Raw genomic sequence first — 24,392 nt, 5'->3', positions numbered from 1 at the left:
AAGACCATCCCCCAACACTAACAGCAGTATCCTCTCCCACTGGGTGTTATGGAAATTATGAGACAGAGCCCTGTCAACCATTCCCAGCCTATACTACTGAGGTGACTGACTTCCCCCTTCTTCCCAGATACTCTGGAGACCAAAGGGTAGAGCCTTCCCTGCACTAACATAGGCAAAAGTAGTGCCTCTCTTCCTCCCTGACACCGGAGATTGTGTGGTAGAGCCCTAAATACCATGCCCAGCCTGCATTAAGCAAACATTAGCAAAAAGCAGCACCCCTCTATTTCTTTTGGCCTCAAAAGTTGTGGACAGAAGCCCTACTGACCCATCACTGCCATGCATTAAAAAAAAAAAGTACACCTCACATCCTTCTAACTAGAAAACCCTGTTCTCGGTAATTAATAGAACTACAAGTGAGCTAACTAGTCAAGCTATAGAGAAAAAAATCAATGACACGACAAACCAATGGGCTCTGATGTTTATAGAGCACTCCACCTCAAAGCAGTAGAATGCGTGTTCTCTTTAATCTCTAAGATAGACCATACCCTGGGTCAAAAAATAAAATTTAATGAATTTAAAATCAAATGATATAACATATATTCTCAGATAATAATGTAAATTAGAAATCAGTAACACAGAAAATGGAAGAAATCTTCACTTAGAAAGTAACACACTCCGAATAGCCAAGGCATCAAAATAAGTCTCATGAAAAAGTGCAAAATTAAAAATACTGGGTGTCTGGGTGGCTCAGTCAGTAAAGCATCCAACTTCAGCTCAGGTCATGATCCAGAAGCTCGTGGGCTTGAGCCCTGCATCGGGCTCTCAGACCTTAGGGCAGAGCTCACTCAGATCCTCTGTCTCCCTCTCTCTCTGCCCCTTCTCAACTTGTACTCCCTCTCTCTCTCAAAAATAAACATTAAAAAATAAAATTATATATACAAAAAAAGTACAGTACATAAGGATTTAAGGGATGCAATTAAACCAAGACTTAATAGGACATTTATAGCTTTAAATATTTATATTATAAAAAAAAAGGAAAGGCTCAAACAGTAGTCTAGCCTTCTACCTAAACTAGAAAAAGAAAAGGAAAATAAATCAAAAATCAAGCTGAAAATTTGCCCAGTCAAAATCCAGTGTATCACCTGTTTTTGTGGAGCTACCAACTAGGAATTAATTTTACATTTTTAAATGGTTGGGACAAATATTTTGTGATTGGAAAATTTTGTGGAATTCAAACTTGAGTGCCATAAATAAAATTTTGTTGGAACTCAGCTATACTCTATTTACATATTGCACATGATCCCTTTGGGCTACAGGGTACCGCTGAATAGTTGTAACAGATACCATGTGACCTGTAAAACCTAAATATTTAACTATTTGGCTATTTGCAGAGAAGTTTGACCACTCTTGAAATTGAATCCATAGTTAAAAGGAAAAATCTCTAGGCCCAGATGGTTTCACTGGAGAATTCTCTAAAATATTTTATTTACTTTTAAATAGTAAAGAGAGAGAGGGAGAGCATGAGTGGGGAGAAGAGCTGCAGAGAAAGTTGGGGACAAAGAATCTGAAACAGGCTCCAGGCTCTGAACTGTCAGCATACAGCCCGATGCAGGGCTCAAACTCACAAGTGGTGGGATCATGACCTGAGCCGAAGTTGGACGCTTCACTGACTGAGCCTCCCAAAGTGCCCCTCTAAAGCATTTTAAAAAGAAACAGCATGAATTCTACTCATTCTCTGCCAGAAATTAAAAGGAAGAAGATTTGTCAACTCATTTTATGAGGCCAGCACTGCCATGATACCAAAGCCAGATAAACAGTAGGATAAAAAGAAAACTACACACCAGTAGTCCTCATTAACAGATGCAAAAGTTCTCAATAAAATATTAACAAATTGAATCTAAGAGCATATGAAAAGAATTACACACCATGACCAAGTGGGGTTTATTCAAGGAATGTAAGACTGGTTCAATATTCAAACACTAATCAATGTTATCCACCATGGCAATAGTGTAAAGCTAAAAAAAAATCATGTGATCATATTGATACAGAAAAAGCACTTGATAAAATTTAATATCCACTCATGATAACTCTTACTACACTAGAAATGGAGGGGACCTTCATCAACTTGATAACACCTACCAAAAACCTATAGCTAACATCATACTAAGTGGTGAAAGGTGAAAAACTGTAAACAACTCACATTTTCTTCAACACTAACTACATCCATGCTTTAGAACACTCCTTATCAATAAAAAGGAATGAACTAAACTACTGATACATGCAAACTCAGATGGCTCTCTAGGGCATTATGGTAAATGAAATAAGCCCATCTCAAAAAGTTACATAATTTGATTTTTACAACGTGCTCAAGATAATCAATTATAGTGATGTGGAACAAATCCGTGCTTTCCAGGGCTTAGGATAAGGGGAGGGTGTCCATATAAAACAATACATGGAAGTTTCTTTGTGAGGGAGTTTCTTCCTAGATCAGTTTTGAACAGTAATTGTGATTAGTCTATGCATGTAGTACAGTTTCAAAGCAACATACACATGAGTGCATGTAAAAATTGATGACCAAATAAGGTTATATGGTTTATAATAATATACCAATGTTAGTTCTTGGTTTTGAAAATTATACTATTGTTATAAGATGATGTCATTGGAGGAACCTGGGTGAAGGGTACATGGGAGCTCCTTATTATTGCAATTTCTTGAGTGTACAATTATTTTAACGTAAAATGTTAAAAAATTAAATTCAGAAGTAAAATATAGTTCCAGCTCTCCCCATACCAAAAAAAAAAAAAAGGTGAAATAAAGATATTTTTCGATAAGAAGTGAGAGAAATTAGTCTCCAGGAAATTTCCACTACAGTGTTAAAGGAAATTGTTTGCAAAGATGGGAAATGAACCAACTGTAAACTCAGATCTATGGGAGGGCTGAAGAATCCCAACAATAAATATGAGATTTTTTTCCTTCCTCTCTTAATTTCTTTGAAATAAAAAGTGATTTAAAAAATTTTTTAAGGTTTATTCATTTTTGAGAGACAGAGACAGAGCATGAGCGGGGAAGGAGCAGAGAGAGAGGGAGACACAGGATGTGAAACAGGCTCCAGGCTCTGAGCTGACAGCACAGAGCCTGATGTGGGGCTTGAACCCATGAACTGTGAGATCATGACCAGAGCCAAAATTGGATGCTGAACTCACTGAGCCACCCAGATGCCCCAAAATTGATTTTTTAAAGCACAATAGTAACTGCATTATGGAATGTATGACAACAGTAGCGCAAACAATAGAGGTTAAGTGGAAATATTTGCAAGATTCTTACATTAGATATGAAGTGGTTTATTAAGTCAAGGTAGATTGTTATACAAGTGAAAGATGTATATTTTAATTTCTAAAGCTATGTTAATATAGTAGTCACTGACCACATATGACTTGAATACTTGGAATACGGCTAGTCTAAATTAAGGTGTGCTGTTAGTCTAAAACACACCAGATTTTGAAGACTTAATATAGAAAAAAGAATGAAATGTATCTCAATTTTATTATAATGTGTTGGATATTGGTTTAATTAAAGTATATATTATTAAAGTAAATTTTATTTAGAGTGGTTTTAGCTCAGGGGTCTGAAGACTTTTTTTTCAAGGGCAGATAGTAAATATTTTAGGATTTTGGGGCCATGCATCTGTGTTATAAATACTCTGCCACTGTAGCATGAAAGTAGCCATAGACAATGTGTGAGAGAATATATACACAAATGAGTATGGCTATGCTGTAATATAACTATTTACCTATAACTATCATAATATAATCATATAAGTATATTTAAATATAACTTTAAAATAGGTGATTTGCTAAATTTGGCCCATAGGCCATATCTTGCTGAACTAAAGCAATGACTACAACAAAAACAAAACAAAACAAAAAAGAGCCCAAGGAAGTATAGTTTAAAAATTTAAGAGATGAGAGACAAATTCCCAATTACTCCAAAAGAAAGCGGGAGGGAGGCAAAAAATGACAAAGAATAAATGGAGCAAAAAGAAATCAAATAGTGAGGTTATAGATTAAACTACAATAATTACATTAAATAGAAATGGACAGAAACACACAGTGACTCAAAGACACAAAGATACACTCAGGCACAAAGACACAAGACAAAAACATTAAATATAAAAGGATGGAAAAGGGGCGCCTGGGTGGCTTAGTCGGTTTTGCTTCTGACTTTCTCTTTGGTCTTGATCTCGCGGTTCGTGGGTTCGAGCCCCGCGTCGGGCTCTGTGCTGACTGCCAGCTCGGAGCCTGGAGCCTGTTTCAGTCTGTGACTCCCTCTGTCTCTGACCCTCCCCTGCTCACGCTGTCTCTCTCTCCCTCTCTCCTAGAAATAAATAAAAATATTAAAAAAATAATTAAAAAAAAATAAAAGGATGGAAAGGACACACCATGTAAACTAATCATAGGAAGGCTGGAATTGTTAAAATTAAATCAGACAAAGTAGAATTCAAAACAAAAGAATATTGACACATGTAAGAAAGATGTTTCACAATGATAAACAGATTATTTCACCACGAAGACATAAGAGTTCTCTATCTGTATGTATATTAACATCATGAAAATCTATGAAGCAAAAACTTACAGAACTAAAGGAAGCATAGACAACTCCAAAATTACAGTTGAAGATTTAACACACCTTTGTTATTAACTGATTAAACAGGAAGACAAAATAAAGCAAAATAGTAAGGATATAGAAGGATTGAACAACACTATCAAACAATTTACCCTAATCAACATTTATAGAATAGTAAATTCCAAAATTCAGAATATATATTTGTTACAAGCACATGAGGAACATTCACCAAAGTAAGTCTTCTTAACCATAAAACAAGTTTCAGTGTATTTTAAAGAATTGCCAGAATATGCCCTGATAATAAGTTAGATTAGAAGTCAGTAACAAAAATATAGCAATAAAATCTCAAAAATATTTAGGAATTAAAAAGCATACTTGTAAATAATCCATGGGGTCAAAGACTAAGTGAAGGGAAATTAAAAAATATGTTTAACTGAACAATGAAATACAATATATCAAAATTTGTGGGATACATCTAAAGCATGACTTAAAATTTTTTATAGCTTTATATATTTTAGGAAAAAGGCTTAAAATTAATGATTTAAGCATTTACCTTATGAAGCTTAAAAAAAGAGCACCCAAAATAAGTAGAAGGAAGGAAATGATAAAGAATGGTAATTAGTAAAATAGAAAAAAAGAATCAACAGTAGATAAATCAACAAATCCAAAACTTGGTCCTTTGAAAAGAAAAGATCAATAAAAATTTATGATAGACAGTGGGGCGCCTGGGTGGCTCAGTTGGTTAAGCATCCAACTTTGGCTCGGGTCATGATCTCACGGTTCATGGGTTCGAGCCCTGCATCAGGCTCTGTGCTGATGGCTAGCTCAGAGCCTGGAGCCTGCTTTGGATTCTGTGTCTCCTTCTCTCTCTGACCCTCCCCTGCTCGCTCTCTGTCTCTCTCTCTCTCAGAAATAAATAAAACATTTAAAAAATTAAAAAAATAAGATACGCAGAAAAATATTGATTGAAAGATAACTTATTACCAAAACTGACACAAGAAGAAAAAGAAAATCTAATGATCATTATATGTTATAGTAAATTCATAATTAAAAATTTCCCCACAACAAAACTCTTTTTTGCTAAATTCTAGTAAACATTTATGAAAGATAAATATTACTAAAACAGTTTCTGAAAACAGACACTTCAAATTCGTATAGCAACCTGAAAACGAAATCACACAAGGATATTAAAAGAAAAAAAATTACAGATCAATATCTCTCATCAATGTAGATATAAAAACCTTTCATGGAATAATAGCAAATGGAATTCAGTATAACAACACATCATGACTAACTGTGGTTTACCCCAGAGACAAAAGGTTGATTTAACACCCAAAAATCAATGCAATTCATTACACTAGTAAAGGAGAAAAATCATATGATCATTTCAGTAGATCCCAAAAAAGCACTTAATAAACATTCATGACTTAATTTTTTCCAACACCTATCATGAAATTTCCTTGGCCTGATAAAAGGCATTTAGGAAAAGGCTACAGCTAACATCATACTTAATGTATAAAGAATGTTTTCCACCAAAGAGCAGGAACAAAGCAAGGATGCCCACCCTCAGTGTAGTATTAAGAGGTCGTGGCAGGTATAACAAAGCATGAAAAAAATATTAGAAAGGCATACATGTTGGAAAAAAAGTAAAACTGTATTCACAAACATGACTATGTAGAAAATCCTAAGAGTCTACCCAAAAATAAGAATTAAAAAGTGACTTTAGAAAGATCCCAAGACAAGGTCAATATATAAAATGATTATTTGCCATAGAATTAAAAAACAAGATATTTAGAGATAATTTTAATGGAGGATGTGTAAGACCCCTACACCAAAAACTACATAACACTGAGAAAAATTAAAGATCTACATAAATGGAGAGAAATATCAGGTTCATGCATTTGAAGACTCAAATGTTGTTGGTGTTGCAGACGAAATGACACAAAGGACAAGACACACACAAAAGACAGACACAGACACAACTCCGGCCGGAGGAACAATTCTACGCAAGCCCCGCTTGCGTTTATTTTATACCCCGGTAACTGGATACAAACTGAAATCTACAAGATGCATTCCTTTACCAATTAAGGGCAAGTAGCCAAACACATTTCAAGGACAGGGGGGAGCAAAGGGAGAAAGCGACCACAACATGTTTACTAAGAGGCCTGCTCACAATTCCAGCCTCCCCCTTATTTCTAAGGAGGGCATGTTCCCTCGTTTGCGAGCGGACCATTAAACTTGGATATTGTGTGCAGGCCTCCTGGCAGAGCATCCTGTTTGCAGGCATGCTTTGCCCAGGCAGGGAGCCCCGTGTGCAGGCACATCCCCGCGTCCCTAACCACGCTTTCTTGTGGTCACTGTCGGGCTCCCACAGTTGGGATTTCAGTCGCCCCTAAAGTGATCTTTAGATTTAGTGGAATCACAACGAAAAATCCCAATGTGCTTTTTAGTGGAAAGTGACAAAGCAGTTCTTAAATTGGGAGGAACAAGACCCAATGCATTCTTGAAGAAAAGGGTTGAAGGGCTTGTACTACCTAATTTCAGAACGAGTTGTAAAGCTGCAGTAATTGATGCACTGTGGTTGTGGTGTAAGGACAGATTGATAGACGACAAGAGAGAATTCAGAAATGGACCATTGTTTACACTGTCAGCTGAATTTTGAAAAAGACTCCAAAGAAATTTAATTAGAAAAAGGAAATTGTTTTAACAAACGGTGCTGAGACAGCTGGCTATGCTGGAAAACAAGGAACTTCAACCCCTTATACCACACACAAGAATGATTTGAGCTCATGGACTCAAAATGAGAGCCCAAACTAGAAGCCTTTTAAAAAATATATAGCAAAACTGTGACCCTAAGATAGGCAAAGCTTTCTCAGGTTTCTTTACAGAAAAAAGTTGATAAATTGAATTTCAAATAAAAATAACAGGTTTTGCTCATTAAAGACAAATATATGGAATAGGCAGGCTGCAACCTAGGAGAATATATCCACAACACAGATGTATAAAGAATTCCTGCAACTCAGTAATAAAAAGACAGTCATCGAAATAAAAATGGATCAAGATATTTTCTAAAAGAAGATATATGAATGGGCAGTTAGCACATGAAAAGGTGCCCACAATTATTAATTGTCAGGTATATGACAATTGGAATCAACAGAGATACTAATACATAAATGTCATAAAAGATATAAATACATTCTATGCTTCTCCTCCTCCTCAAGAAAAGTTAGATTAGGAAAGACTTTGGCTGTTGCTTGAATGAGTCCTCTGCTAAAGGTAAGTCACTATCCAACCAAATGATCGAATAACGTAAAAAAAATACATCACTTTAAAATACAACCGTATCAACAGGGAAACTCTTCACTTACATTTGATTATAAGGGTGAGAGTGGGGGAACCCATGTAAGAGTATGGAATATGCTCAGAGTCCCTAATGGATCAGAGATGGCATAAAAAATTTAAGTGCACTTCATTACATTCTCAGGGTAAGGAAATCAGATCTGTAGGCAAATGTGCTCACTGTCATTCTGTTTCTGTGATGACTGGTGTCAGCTGCTTTGATTTTATCCACTGGATAGGATATTTTCTGCCCCTTCTCATTTAACAAAACCATACAACGTTGGCCCTCAGGAGAAATTAAAATGTTTATTCCAAAAGAGCATATTCTAATGTAACCTTAAGGAAAACACACACCACACACACACGCGCGTGTGCGCACAGACACACACACACACACACACAGACACACACACACACAACCAAAAAGCCTCTCACCTGAGCTGTTTCACTGTTAAGCAATCTAGTCAGCGGCTCCTGATTTTGCACTTCTCTCCCTGTTGAGCAGGACTCCGCACTTCTCTCAGTGTGGATGTTTTTTTCTTTTAACCTATTTTGCATCTGATTGACTTGCTTTGTTGCAGCCTTTCGAGAAACAACCTGTTGATAGAGAGTAATAATGTATAATGAAAACTTTTGACACTTGTAAAAAAAAAAAAAATGCCTCCATGTCCAGGTTCTTGAAAATTCTAAACTTGCCAAGCTTTGAAAAAAAAAAAAAAAAGAAAGAAAGAAAGAGGAAACCAACAAATGGATGTTATAGAAAGAATATAGCAGTTGGCAGGATCCAGACCCTTTCTCATCAATAGAACAAGACCAATTAAAATTAGTGTCACTGTTGTATACTCTTTAGAAATTATCTCTACAGATAACTTGCTTATTGAAAACGGCATTTTTACAGAAAACTGTCACAGTCTAAAACTGCACATGAATTCATTATTAACCTTTGCTGGGAGTGGATCCAGCATCCTTTTCGTTTAAATTCTTATTAATTAGAATCATAGTTTTCTATCATTGAAGTGCGCCTAATTAATGTGAATGTATAAAAGGAGCTTATACTGTTGCTTACTTTTTTACACAGGTAATTTAACCTTTGAGCAGATGAGTAACAGTTCGTGCCCCTAGTACTGTGTACCAGTATCAGAGGTTAAGTTCTACAACAAGCCTGCTGTCTCTACGGGTCTTTTTCACACCATGGTGTTATCTGGGGGATGGATGACTGACTCTTAATAACCTTGAAGTCGACACGGAAATCGAAGGGCAGATCCCACAATACAGCTGGAAGATTGAAAGCCACAGTGAAGATCCTTATGTGAAGTATTTGGTCAGCAGCTTCATGTTTACAGCAGCTAAAAGTGCCATCACCTTTTTTCATGGGTTAAAGAGGGGGCAGGAGACAGACAGCGCAAGGGGAAATAATGGAGTAGCCAGTGCCAACAGAGAGGATGAATTACATTGGCTGGGCACGCAGAGCCTTAATTTGTAGTCTCCCAATTTTTAGCTTCTATTGCCAACTGTGTTCACTCCTTCCCTTTAAAATATGCTGGTGTTTTGTGGCTAGGTCTAAGCTGTCACAACACCATTCTTTATTCACCCCTCCTTCCGGATCCCGACTTCTCAAAGGATAGCAAAGCCACTGCTTTTCAGTACCCCAACAATTGGAACTGTTCCCTAATCTCAGGGTTTCTTTGTTTTCACCACTCAAGTCTCCCAAACTACTGGGAAAATTCGTGTGTAACCACCTTCTGAGTCACGCTCCCACTGAAGTCATCTTGGTGATAAATGCTCATCATACCACTGGTGTGAAACAAAGGGCTTCCCGAAGCTGTACACCAGTTCGTCCTCAGAAAAGACTGACTTGCCAATCACTGCGAAAATGTGTTTTATGATACAAAGGGTTGGTTGAGATGTTGAGGTTTTTAATGCCTCCTGGATGCGAGGCCCTTTAGGTAGAAGAGTTCTTGGCCTGGGAGCCTCCGATGTACAAACAAAATTTGATCTAATGTATTCAGTCCTCTGTGATGCTTTCTGGAAGAGATGATGCCTCCTGGATCTGCCATCAGTTGGATGGATGGCTAGGTGGCGCTGCCATAAGCACATACAGCTAATAAACAAATGATACCCAGTTCATGGGATATTTCTGTTTCTGGGGGAACTTTTTCGAGTGGTAAGAGTGGAGTGGGATAATTAAGTTTGACTCTTAACTGTGAACAGAGGTAAAACTTTTTTTTCAAAGGTATGAAAGTAACTACAGAAAACACTCTGGGCATCCCACATAATCAAATAAAATGACACTATCCAAATAGGTGTCATCTTCAAGAGAGTGGCTGTTCAGATAAGGTATTTTTTTATATGATTTCCCATTGGCACTTCACAGTGTTCCAAGAAATCAGGGACACTTTTGGCCTCCTGAAATTGAGCGAACCAAAAATGTGCTCACAAATGAGAATTTATATTCTACTTTTCTCATATAATATAAATAGAAATAGAATTATTTTGAGAATTGAGGCTCAAGAAAGAATTTTATGAAAATTTAAGGTCAATACAAAGATAACTACTACCAATAATAATATAGATCTTCATCCCTGGATTTGCTGTGGGAACCTTAGATGTAGGGTAAAGGGAGGGACAAACTCTTGTCTGAAATGTAAGATAGTGTGAACACTTTCCCTCTGCCCTACAGCTACTGGTCTGCCTAGGCAGGGCCCTTAGGAAGGACGGGTGGCTCGTTATACCAGGTGTCTGTACTACTACAATATGGCGTCAAGCATCATAACGAGGAGGGAGATATGATAAGCTGGTAAAAGGACGCACTACTGGCTGTTGAAGAAACAGCGTATTCAAGGGTTCAATAATGCTGGTTTTCCAATGTGGCTTTAGCATTCTCATCTGGGAATTCTAGAGCTTTAGCTCACCTCAGTAAGCATTCTTACTGAAATATGGCTTCCTTCAGTGAATTTTGGACATTAATCCCAGTGGATGGTATAAATAGACTGTGGTAGCCTGATGATAGATTCTTCTAATTTGACAGTGTTACCTCAGGAGCCATTGGAGCTACTAAAGAGTGATTTCAGCGAAACAGGACATCATTTTGATTGAGGCAAATGCCCCAAAAGATTTGCCTTTCAGAAAAATAAAGATATCAGTGTCCCTACTGTTGTGACAAAAATTCATTTCCAATTTAACTCCAGTAACAGTATTTGAGGACTTGTGTAAGAAGGCGGCCCAGTTTACAGGGAACAGTTTATGATGCCCACTAAAACCCAGTACTGGAAAAATACCTCCTTTTTCTTTTGCAAAAAGATGCTGTAAGTTTGCCAAGATTCTTCCGGTGATATGCTATTTTCTAACACCTAACCAAAGCATATTTTTGTCAGGAATACCAAATTTAAAAGGTACAACCACCGATGCTGAGGGAAATAACATTTAAAAAAAATAAACATTCATAACTTGACTTTGAATACTGAATGATAGAGATATTTTGTTTATCTAACAGGATATGCTTTCTGATCCACTGACTTCTTCTTAAGTATCTTTGTCCAAAGCACACAGGCCCAGGATTCATTCACTATTCTGTTAAATAAATAGAGTAATTCATGTATGAAGTAACAAGAAATGTTTCTAGTTACTAATAAGGAGATTCTGTCTGGGATTAAAAAGAGAAATCTGGGGTCATGTGATTGATACTCATTCTAGACCTAAAATGACTTTTGTTATGGAAGCAATCAAGTGGGGGAACTATCCTCTAGTTCTGTCATTCAGGGGAACTGACTACAGCATAGTTTATATTGTCATATTGTGCTTTTAAACGTTTTCAAGTTTGGTATTTGCAACATTACAAAATCTGTAAACTTTAAAAATAAAGATAAGGTTTAGCCACATGGTGAACCTGTTTTTCTATTATGATTATATATATATGTGTGTATGTACATATATATATATATATGCACTTGAAATACTACAGAAACAAAGTCATTATTCAATAAATATCGATCGGCTGTGAAATATATCCTCAAATCCTCCGTCTTTACATTGGGGCCAGACATATTGTTAGGAATTAACTAAGGTCTTAAGAATGCATATTATTCTTAGTGTTTTCTTTTTACTCATAATCAAAGTGCTCTAATCAAAAGGGAAGAATAAAATATTGTTGACTGAGGCTCATTGGGGAAAAAAAGTCTTATGCTCTACTCTCTGCATATAAAAATGGTTTCACAACAAACATCTTTTGAATTTGATGAAACTGAAAAATTCTGGTGGATAATAATTAGAATTTTACATCAGAGGATATAACTATCAGTTTTTAAAATGGCTTCTTTTATATTTCAATTAAGTTTATGAAACTGAAAAACCTCAGAAAAGGAAAAAATCTACTTAAATTAGTGTAGATTAAGTGGTGACCATTATTGCAAGGGAAATACTATGTTAAGGAAATGGCTCTTTGTTTTGTTGCAAAAGTGATAAAAACACAAAAGTCAATAAAACTGTTAAAATAAGTCTCCGTAATTACCGAGATCAAAACCCACTGGCTTTTTATTAAACATGAACTTTTGTTCTGCCTTCTGCAATACGTAAATAGTGCTGACAATTGGTTTGTGAGGCATTTGCTACAATAAAATGTAATTGTATCATGAGAGAAAGGTGACAATCAGGAGATCATGAAAAAATTACATATTCTCACTGGTAGTTAATTAGCCATGCAAAACCTCCTCAAACAGATATTCTCTTCTATTAGGAATGATTACTATGCAGGCCTACAGATGTCAATACCGCAGTCATTCAAATACTTCTTTCCCTACTAATTGAAGGTTGTAAAGCTCTGGTGCCAAGGTTTTGCTTCCAAAGAGCTAATTTATGACTAGAAGGATATTTTATGTCTTCAGTTGCAGCAGCTACAAAATTCAGCAAATCAGAACCATCTGTGCACTGATACTTGACTCACCATCCATCTCGCGGCCTATCAGTCACGTTAGTTCGCATCCTGCATTCTTGGCTCGTGAACACGTGTGATGATCCAAAGTTCATAAGAAATATTAAAAATAAATGGCATCCTGACCCTACCTTACTGCACATGCATCGGGGACAAAAGCCCTCCCCACAGTTTGTGCACATAGATAGTATCCAGGATGGACTGGACACTCAGTTGCCCGTCCAGGAGCGCTGCTCACGGTAATCTCAGGTTTCCCCCACCCTGCAAAGAATGTTTTAAATCCTAATTCTTGTGTATTGGTTCAAGTTCTCTGTCTTTTTTTTTTTAAGTTAGTTGAAAGATAACAGGGTAAACGGGAAAAGTGTAACTGAAAACTTTTTAAAAGGTTATTTTTGTAGATGGACATTCCCGTGCCTACAAGTAGTCTGGTTAAATCTAAGAATATCATCATTATCACCGCCAAATTATGGCCAAAATGGCAAGCAAAGCCAGAGGACAATAACTAAAGAAATCTGAAGAAAACCAACAAATAAAGGTTCTCCTGAATAAAGTCAGATTAGCCTTTAATCTTACCCTCCTCGTATCTCTGTGACCTCAGTGACTGCTTTCTTTCTTTAATAGTACACTAAATAGGCCATGGATCCTACTATTTTTCTCTAAGAGACAATAGGTCAAAAGAACTTGCAACAAAACTTCCTGGAGCTCAGTTAAGAGACATAGGAATTAAATATAATAAGCAAGAAAGTGGGTTGACAGACTCCCTCTGAGACCCAAACAACTTCATTTGGTAGAAAAGCCTCACAGAAGGCAATCGTGCGATCCCAGGGACTACATTACTTACTCTTTGATTGTTTGGAGTATCCACATTTATACTTTCTCCTTTGGTGGAAAATTCCAGGGGTCCTAACGGTGTTGTACCTGGGTTCAGAATTTTCTTGAGGACTTGATAGTTTGGCTTTTCATCATAGGCTAAATTATGAGCACATACCAAATACTGGGCTATTTCACCTGTGAAGTGTTAAATTTTTTTTACATGTTATTCATCATTGGCAAGAATTGTCAAGACTCCAATATCATCAAAATCTCTCGATTCTTTCTTATGCGTGCACACAACACACATCCTGAAGAAACTACGAAAACAATTCGATGCAAAGCACTTTGCAAATGATATCCAGAAATGACTGAAATACAGCGACTTAGAGATCTGACAAGATGGGAGAAACTGGTCACTTTTTACACATCTTTGTTGATATGCTTACATTTCACTAATCTTATCAAAGGAAGCAAATTTTAAAATTATAGTTAGTTTGATTTATGAGGTGCAACTACTAAGAACTACATGAATAATATAATAGACCAGACGTGCTTCATACTTTATGTTGAAGTTTTAAAAATTCAGTTAAAAACAAGTGTTACTCATTATAAACCTCCTTACTTCAACGGGAAAAAAAAAATCACTGCAAATTTTAATTCAGGCTTTCATTTTGAGATTACAAAAGTACATTTAGAAATGACCTTGAATTCTATGGTTTTCAGCCATAATTAATTTTAGAATTCATCAAACTTCCCTGGAGTTCTCCATACCCAGCTCGCCTAGTACATTCATTACATAGTCTTCCTGATTCAGAGCAGAACATTAAAATGTTTCTACCTTTTCTTTTCAAGTTAACTTATTTTGAGAAAGAGAGTGCAAGCAGGAGAGGGGCAGAGAGGAGGACAGAGGGAATCCCAAGGAGACTCCCTGCTGTCAGTGTGGAGCCCAATGTGGGGCTTGAACTCATAAACCATGAATGAGATCATGGCTGGAGCCAAAACCAGCAGTCGGATGCTTAACCGACCGAGCCACCCAGGCGCCCCTAATCTTTTTCTAATGTAACCTCTTCTTAGAGTTACATAGTAACCCCCTCCCCCCACCAAAAACTATGAACTACAAGCTTCTAAATACAAGCGGAATCAGTAACGCAAAGTTACAAACATATCTGCCTTAAAACAAATGTAGTTTGCATTTTTGTTTCAGATGGAGATTCAATCTAAAATCCAGACACAAGTAAGTGATCATGCCATATACTGTTTAAAATTTGGCATGTTTTCATTTGTTCACAGAGATGTTTAGATACTCTACTTTTTACAAGCTTTTCCCCTTCAAAAACTTATTACTGACGCAGACACAAGTACCTCTTACTAAATTGTTTATATTCCCATGGCAGGGAAAATCTGGGAAGCTGTGTGGGTTGGCAGGAGTGACTTCCTAATCTTTCCCTTCCCCTCCAGGCCCACCTCCATTCCAGTGGGGAAATGCAGACCTTGGGTTTCACTCCCTACAGGGAAAAATTCCAAAAGGAACAATCACCATCCATTCCCCTCTGAAAGTCAGAGTGACCATTTTCTATCATATTGTCCAGAGCCATTTTCTAGGAATATAAGGCTACTGTGAGAGGCTACTGTGGCTAAAATGAGAAGTCTTGGCTCCAGGGTTTTTCGGTTTTGTTTTTGGAGTTTTTCTCCCCCCCCCCACCATCTCTAATGTCTAAGATAGATCAAATTCTATTCTCTAACATTTGATCAAACAGACCTCTATTAACTAGCAAATAGTATGGCTTCATCACGTTTATAACTCATGTTTCCAGAAGCCCGTTGGGGAGGTTTGATTCCTGAAGGGATGATCGAAAAGAAAATGAGATTAAATTACATTCACTGTCATTTTAATGTAAATATTCTGTTGTTCTTTGGCCCTTTCAAGATTGGGAAGCCAGGTTTGGTATATATTATTACAATTTTATTCACCAAAATATCCCAAATGTAGAAGAGAGCTGAATAACGTGGGAGACATTTTCATAGGTCACCATTAAAAAGCAATGGAAGATTCTGGCACTGCACCAACTGACAGCAGCTATGCGGCAAAGTCTTCATGGATCTGGGGCTCGGAAAAATGAGGCATCAGTGAGGTAGGAAAAGGAAAGAGGAGCCGCCCTCTTATAAATTCATTATTATCAGCCTGAAGCTTACACTATTGTGATGTATTACTACTTTAAATGTGAGCCTTCCAAGATCTAGATTTATTATATTAAGTATACTTTTTAATTTACTAGCATATTTCTGGAGCTATAAAACAAAATGCTTTGAGTAGTATGAAATGGTGATATTCTTGAATCATCTGCTTTTAAGCTAATGAAATATTAAGTATCATTACTATCATTTCAAGAGATAGAAACTTTTGAAATGACTATTATTACAATGAACTAGACATGTGTGTTGCAAACTCTTTGGTGGTTTTATTTCATAAACTGCCTTAGTAATAAACCTTTTATAAATCGAATTAATTGTCATGCTTGCAGTACCCACTCCTCAGCACAACCAACTAAGGGATCTTCAGTTCATAGTAAAGTTTCACTGTTTGATGCTTTAGGAACAGAAATCAACATTTTATAGACTTATAGGATGGACTCTAACAAATGGTTTGTATGGAAAATGGGGAACCGGGCACTCCTGTCACTCTTCGTTACATTCTGAACTGAACACTTAGTTGCCGTTTGTGCAGGAGGGGCAGAAAAGGTAAAGGAGATATACAGTGAAAGCTTTTTGTGACATCTCCCATCTCTCTTTTTTGCTTTCCTATTGAGTAAAACATAAGCGGTATAACTTGGTCAAAATGCCAATAAGCATATTAGCCAAAAAGCAATACTGGCATTTGAACCACGTTACTCAGTGCAGTTACAGAAAGGACCAGCCTTCAGCCCATCCCCTCCGCCCCCAGGAGAAAAATCCCCCATTGGCGCCCCCATCAAAAGAGAGACCACAGAAACTGGGAAGCAGGAGGTGCACGCTGGGGCAGGCTTAGGACTTGGGGAAGCGAGGTGGAAAAGCAGAATTGCTTTGTTCCCCTTTCGTTTCCCATGGTAATGAACGTTTTTGGTTTCTTGTCAAAGAAGGGCTATAAATACAAGCTTAAGATGATTTAACTCTACTTTTAAACTCTCAGATGGAAACTGATTCTATTTGACCTTTTCTAGAGGGTCAGTGTACACATTTACTTTCATAAGTCAGCTAAAAGCTAACTTTGAGATTACCCGATATATAGAGGGAACAAGATTCATTCTGCGTATCTGTCTGAGAAAAAGTGAGGCTGACAGTAGAAGGGACTCTTTTCTATAAAACAATCAAACTCATTTGCTAAACTGGTGAACGAAGTGCCATGTATGCATATGCAAACCCAAGATAGGCACTTGGGCAATTGTGAATTCGAACACTGGCAGGAACTCACAAACTGTGAGATCATTACCTAAGCCGTGATCGAGTCAGGTACTTAACTGACTGTGCCACCTAGGCACTCAATGATTTGGTTTTTTAAATTAATGACTGAAAGTGCTCTTCCCTTAGATCTTTATCTTCTTTCCACAACATACAGAGGAACAAAAACAGAGCGTCAACTCTAAAAAGACTAGATAACAGTTGACTATTAAATCTATGTATGATTTCCCCTCCTTGACCACGCCCCCCAAAATCAGTCAGCAAAGCCTGAAACACTGCCTAAGTATTTTCTTGTAGCATTCCTGCGTTCTAATGTCAAAGAGGATCTAAACATTCTCTTCTGTAGCAACTTATCTGTCAACCTGTGTAGGGTTTTCCCCCAACCAGGTGGCAGTGGGAGCAGGTGGGTTAAGCAAAAGCTGTAAAACAAGAGTGACAAATGTGGTGACGCATAAATCGTACAGAAGAAGGTAGAAGTTATCATAGGACTTACAGCAACTGCTTCTGGAAGGAGCCCATTTAAGCACTGACTCAGGAAGCTCATCCAACAGACTAAAATGAGATAGAGTAATACACAGTGAATTTGTCTGCAATCCTGTGATTCGTTGTTTTGCTTAGAAAACAAAACTCCAATTCTGTGTTTGTGGGTCACCTGTATTGTGACTTTCGGTATTTTTTTTCACCCACCTATCACGGATAAGAGGGTAAGTAGGGGAGATCTCTCCATTCTCAATGACCAACTTTATGTCAATCGCCTAGAAACTAAATGTAGTTTTATAGTATAAATGCTTGCATTCAAAATTTGTAAAGTAGAAATGTAGAAGTAGGGATATCCGTCATGATTTTTTCTTAAAAGCAAGAAAAAGTACATAGGAAAATTCTATCTGGATTTTCAGGAGGTTTTTCCTTAGGTACTTACCACTGGGGAGGGGCAAATCATTTAATTATTATATTTTATCCTATGATTCAAGAGGTTAACAGTAAATAACCAAACAACAAAACTAATAAGAAAAGTCATTATTCTAACACTTTCCAGTATTATAGATTGAACAAGTACAATTCTTTTAAGGTGCTTCAGCCACCAGTATATAAACATGCAACTAAAATTACCGATATGAATGTTTGATAGACAAACTCAGGCCCAGGCAGAATTGCAACAATAAATTCACTGATGTAATATTACCCTATGTCAGGTAGACAAAAGGCAGAGGAAGGTGAAGTATTATGGTTGTATATGCAAGCACGCCCTTACGAGGAAATTCAGAGTATGCCTTCTTAGCAAGTTGAATGAATTATGATTATAGAATATCAGAAGTTTAAAAATGTCTACAGCTTACCTTAATTATAAACTTCATTATGTATTAGCTTCACTGGTTTATAGATTTATATTAGTAATCAAATCAAAATGAAGATATTTATATAATGATCCCCAAAATGTAAATGGAGATTATGCTTATTAACATTATATCATATTATTTTACATGAGACCCTATTATCACATTTGAAAATACACACATAGGCGTGTTCTTTAGATATCCACAATGAATACATCTACATATGTATTTTGTTAGAAGGCTATAACGAATCATATCAATAAGTCTTCTTAAAAGAAAAAATACATATAATCACTAAAATTAAAATGCAAGTCTTTTAAATATAGTACATTATTCAAATCAGGTAAACTGAGGTGAAAAACTGGATATCTAGATTGCTTATATATGCCCATTACTGTGCTTTGACTTGACCCATACATTGAAAAATGTTGGTTAATACAGACACATTAATCACTGCAGTAAAAAACTGATTAGATAGCTCTAATCTTGACTTACGTGAATGTGTTTGTTTGGGGTAAGGATGGTCAAGATTCCAGGCGGAGAAATACTTCATATATGTCCGTACTTAACAAACGTAACCTGTACGACTTTGCATCCGCAGGCTATATCCTCTCTATCAGGCACTGACACCACACTGAATTTGAAAACTGATTTCCAAGGATCAGCTACCCCTTCTGTAAACTTCCACTGGGACTCCCCCTACTTAAGGCATTTCCCCTGCCTTTTCCAATCACATTATTACATGTGTGGATAACCACTGTTGAGCATATCTTAGTATATAATGAAAAACTGGCTATTCTGTGGCGCGTGCAATTGCTTTTCCTTAGGCTTTATCGGTAAGAAATTAGTAACACAGTAACATACTGTTCTCAGTCTGACCTAGTTCTCATGCTAACAGATTCTAGATGAGAAGAATTGAACGCGGAATATTAAAAGTGTTTATGTGGCTGCAAGATTACCTCTTATATAAACACCTCATATAAAAGTTTAGTTTGTTTCTTCCTTAAGAAACAAAACTTTCCTCCAAGACACAGAATTAACAAAGAGCTATATTGCTCTCACTCGAAAAACACAAGCCCAATTTGTCCCACTTCACATTGTTGTTTTGCACAGTTAACCGAACTCAGACTGCCTCCTTCTCCATGTAACAATGCTAATGTGAAAATACTCTTCTTTGAAAAGACCACCACCTAGAATCAAAGCTTTGGAAAACACCACGTAAAAGCACAAATGCTTCACTTTATATTTTGCATTACAGCTCCCACACATGCGATCGCATAGGTGTCCTCTTAATTGATTTCAGGCCTGTAAGGTGTTTAGTTTTTCAGAAACTAGTTTTCAAATTTCAGACATTTGCTCTGGTTCTCCTACTGGGTGAATGGCAATCTTCTCTGGGATATTAACTCCCTTTAATGTATCCCTTCAGACCTGCCGCTGTACGTGACGGAATACTTGAAAATGTGTACTTGATTTTAGCAGCCTGAACAGCCACAGGGTCCTTCAGGCTCCGCTCCCAGGGCAGTCTCCCACATAACCAGCGCAGCAGGCAGTAGCCGAGGGTTTCGAGGTCACTTCGTCTGGACAGGGCTGGAGGAGGAAGCGTTGAGAAAGAAACTTGAGGGACAAGCAAGTTTTGAGACAGAGAGAAACTGTCGAACGAACCACCACTGATGAAATACGAAAAAGCCAAATGGGCAAATGTGTTTTGTTTGTTCAGCTGGACTAAAACTTAAACGCCCAGGCTTTTGGCCCCCGTCCACAGACAGGCAGTGACTTGTTGCTGTTGAAAGTAAGGGTCAGTTTCCTCACCTCCTCCGACTTCATCCTTCCTTAGTCTGGCCTGTCACATGAACTTGATCTCCATGGCCTCTGACATGATCCAGACAACCCATAACCTGGCACCGACACTTTCTCAAAGAGCCAAGCAGTAAAACAAAGAAATAAATGTCTGCAGCTAAATTGCTAACACATGTTCCAGGAAGTCCATGGGGTCTGCGTTGGTCATGCAGAGACCCTTTGAGTGCAGACTAAACACTGATGGCCTTTCCTGTTCCACTCACGCTGGGAGCATTTGAAGCTGGAAGAATATGACAAAACTGCCATCTAGTGTGCAGTATTAAAAAACAGGTCTGTCGAAGAGTTCTCAATTAAATGAAAGTAAAGGGTAAAAAAAACGCCTCCTGCTTTTAGGTATCGGGTTCTAAAATTTTTACGAACATTTTTAGGTATATAAAATTCTGCCCAAATATCCTGAACGGAGATATAAAGGTGAGGCAACGGTGGGGACACAGGGTAGGCGCAGAGGTTTTTGAAATCAGAGGCTTTCAAAAATTCAAAATAAGATGGCTTTTCATCAAAAAATACAGAACATTTTTTGGCCACTGGAAGTATCATGTATATCAAACTCTTAAATGCTGTAGGCTGATTTTATCATAATTTTATATTTTTTAAAGTCCCTATATCAAAAGATGGATAATGAAATCTGACATAGGTAAAAAAGAAAATAAATACTACTGAAATCATGATTAAGACGTTAATGAGGTCCCGCCAAATGAACTCATTTTTTTTATAACCATTCCAAATTGTTATAAAACAATGGGCTGGTAGTTACATTTCTGCCATTACTTGAATGTTCATCTGTGTAGGGATGTAAAATCTCCTAAGTGCAATATGTGGCTGTTAAACCTGCTATAAACAGGTATCCTATTTTATTATCTTTCATTAAATAAACTCTGAAAAGTCACTCAGGAAACTTAGTTTTTAATTTAAAAAGTCACCTACTAAGAAGAATTCTGCTAGCACATCATAACTACTTTTGGTTACCAAACGCGAGTTATGATATAAGCAGAAGACAAGATTAACTCTTACATATACTCTATCTTAACTGCTATTAGAGCATTGGATTAGTAAAGGCCCTTCCATTGAGCAGAATGCTACAGTCCCCTGGGTACCATTTACTTTCTTCACAAACTTCAACAATGTCCTAATGCAAGACTTGGCTCTCTTACTAAAAGAAAAACACAATCTCTACCATGCTGTTTGGTACTGATTTCTTCAGTAATAAATCTCCCACTAATAATGGAATGGCCCCATTTGTACAGATGTGTTTGTTCACAAGTCCCTTTTCCATTGTGGCAATTCCCAATTACCACCACTTAAAATTCACATCCTCTGATTTTCAAAAAATATATATATTCTGGCACCTGTTTGGACAACATAGGCTATCTACAAGAGTAGCTGAGAGGAAAAACCATCAGAATTAAAACGGACTGAACCTTCCCATCACTTTCCCTACCCTCCAACCGATGGATGAACTGCTATGAAGCTGTAAGTAATGACAAATCATTTAGGGTTCTGAAGTCAATCTTTCATACTCTGGTCTTCCTTTGAAATAGCCCCATGAGAGTTAACTTTTACCTCATTATTATAATTAACATACATTATCAAAATTTTCAACCTTTATTTTCTTATATTGCACATATACATTGATAATTATGGTTAGGTAAGTGTTTTACTATTGTTTCCACTAAAGTACATGTAATGTTAAAAAAAAAAATCCTATAGTCACTCTTCCACACCATTAAAGAGATACCTCTCCCTGAAATTCCCTCCCAGAGAAACAAATTGCAAAGTTCTATGTGTTTTAATGAAGTTCAGTTCCAAGACCTAATGATTAGGTCTTCTTCCATCTACTGTCCAGAGAAGAGTCATTTTTAATACCTGTTCAAGTAACTAAAAATAAATATTCCAGATGGCAATATTAGCATATATGTATGTGTGTATAATTAACAGAATGAATTGATCATATAGCTTTAACTGACTTTAAAATGCATCAAAATACAGATGATATGACAAAAGGATAATAATTCTAGGTAACAATAACAACAATAATCCAATCCAATCCCAGGAACTGGAAATTTGGATATGCACTATACAATATAAATGGGTATTTGGAGAGTCTATTATTTCCTGTTACCTGAAAAAAGTTAAAATGCTGAAAGTAAAATAAGAACTGATTATATCTGAAGAGAAATATTAATATCTAACTATAAAAATATTTTTAAAAATTTGAAAGTTAAAGTATATTATGAATTATTTTGTTTCTGTAGAATTTGTATCTGTATAATTTATTATACAGGTTATTATAATTTATTTATTTATTTATTTATTTATTTATTTATTTATTTATATTTTATTTATTTCTAGGAGAGAGAGAGAGAGAGAGACAGCGTGAGCAGGGGAGGGTCAGAGAGAGAGGGAGTCACAGACTGAAACAGGCTCCAGGCTCTGAGCTGGCAGTCAGCACAGAGCCCGACGCGGGGCTCGAACCCACGAACCGCGAGATCATGACCTAAGTGAAAGTCGGACGCCTAACCGACTAAGCCACCCAGGCGCCCCATATTATAATTTATTATAATAAAGTTCTTCAGTTGAATTTGATAATTAATGTCATCACTAATAGTAGTATATTTTCATGTAGATTTCCTAACTTTCACTTATGGTGCTCAGAAATGTGGCAAGATTTAGTTATTAATATTTTTTCTCTACCCTCTCTTGTTTTATTAATTTTTTTTTAAACATTGATTTGTTTTTGAAAAAGGGGCGGGAGGAAGAGAGAGGAGGCGTGAGTGGGGTAGGGGCAGAAAGAGGGAGACAGAAGATCCAAAGCAGGGAGCCGCACGTGAGTGCAAAAGCCCCCTGCAGGCCTTGAACTCACGACTGACAGACCGACAGTAAGATCATGACCTGAGCCAAAATCAAGAGTCCTCAGTTGGCTGCCCAACTGACTGAGCCACCCAGGTGCCCTGCTCTTGTGAGTTTTTAAATAAAATGTAGCATCTAGTTTTTAGTTAGCTTATTAATATGGAGTGATGCAAATGACTCTCATCGAAAGGCTGTTGTATTCTCAATTGTTTAACATTTCTAAATTACAAAGTACTGCCAAGAGTAACAACAATTTTTAAAAAAGCACAGGTGCGGGCTTGAATTCTATTTCATGAAAAAGCAGATTCCAGAAAGAGTGGACACTAGAATGCATAATTAAAATAAAAACAGTTAATATGATTTATTGATCTGCTAATGTGCCAGCATGGGAGGGGCAGAGAGAGAGAGAGAGAGAGAGGGAGAGAGAGAGACAGAGACAGAGAATCCAATGCAGGCTCCATAGTGTCCATGCAGAGCCTGAGACGGGGCTTGATCTCAAGAACCTCGAGATCATGAACTGGGCTGAAAACCCAGAATCTTGAGATCAAGCCCCCTCTCGGGGTCTGCGTGGACACTCCGGAGCCTGCCTGGGATTCTCTCTCTCTCTCTGTCTCTGCTCCTTCCACACTGTCCCATCTCCTGCGCTCTCACACTTGAGCTCTCTCTCTGTCACAGTAAACTTTTTTTTTTTTTTAAAGGATATAGTCGCTCAGAGAGGTTAAATAACTTGTTTAGTATCACAAAGCAAAAACTGACAGAGCTCTGCATTGAAATCCAAATCTTTCCGAATCCAAAACCCACACCCAATCCAACAACACCATTCAAACCACATTACATTAACTACTTCTATAGTTAGGGGAGTATTTAAAGCAGGACACACCGACACCAAGACAGCTGTTTGTCAAGGAAACAAATAGCGGGTCCTGAGGTCTAAGCTGCCACACTAACAAAAGTTTCCATGCAATTATCCTTTCATGAAATGATTTCTTTCAAACTACTTCGTTCTGATGAAGAAGGGTGTCTGGTTAAGACATTATAAAAGTGTTTCGAAGGTCCTCTAAGCTGGTACGAGAATGAGAGAAGTTAACTCAGAGAACCGGTCCTTATTCTAAAGGCAAACTGGAGTAAAATTATATATGGCCAGCTCACCAAATGGAATGCAACAGGAACTGAGGGCAAAAGAAAGTTTAAGTGTTAATTCCAACATAGATTTGATT

At 37.2% G+C, this 24,392-nt stretch overlaps 1 protein-coding gene across 3 annotated transcripts in view; it reads right to left on the bottom strand.

The window, feature by feature from the left end:
* The window catches only part of VRK2 (VRK serine/threonine kinase 2), a 100,766-nt gene that overhangs the window by 6,377 nt on the left and 69,997 nt on the right, over positions 1-24,392 (bottom strand). For all 3 annotated transcript variants that reach the window (XM_039253750.1, XM_039253749.1, XM_039253751.1), the window contains 4 exons: positions 19,938-20,058; positions 17,631-17,689; positions 13,731-13,897; positions 8,398-8,559 (listed from right to left, as the gene is read on the bottom strand). In XM_039253750.1, coding sequence (XP_039109681.1) covers positions 8,398-8,559; positions 13,731-13,897; positions 17,631-17,689; positions 19,938-20,058 — 509 coding nt within the window. The remainder of the gene's footprint in view (positions 1-8,397; positions 8,560-13,730; positions 13,898-17,630; positions 17,690-19,937; positions 20,059-24,392) is intronic.

Source organism: Hyaena hyaena, unplaced genomic scaffold (genome assembly GCF_003009895.1).
Source record: "Hyaena hyaena isolate Hyena2069 unplaced genomic scaffold, ASM300989v1 scaffold_463, whole genome shotgun sequence".
Classification (NCBI taxonomy): domain Eukaryota; kingdom Metazoa; phylum Chordata; class Mammalia; order Carnivora; family Hyaenidae; genus Hyaena; species Hyaena hyaena.
This window is presented reverse-complemented; position numbering and strand designations above follow the sequence as displayed.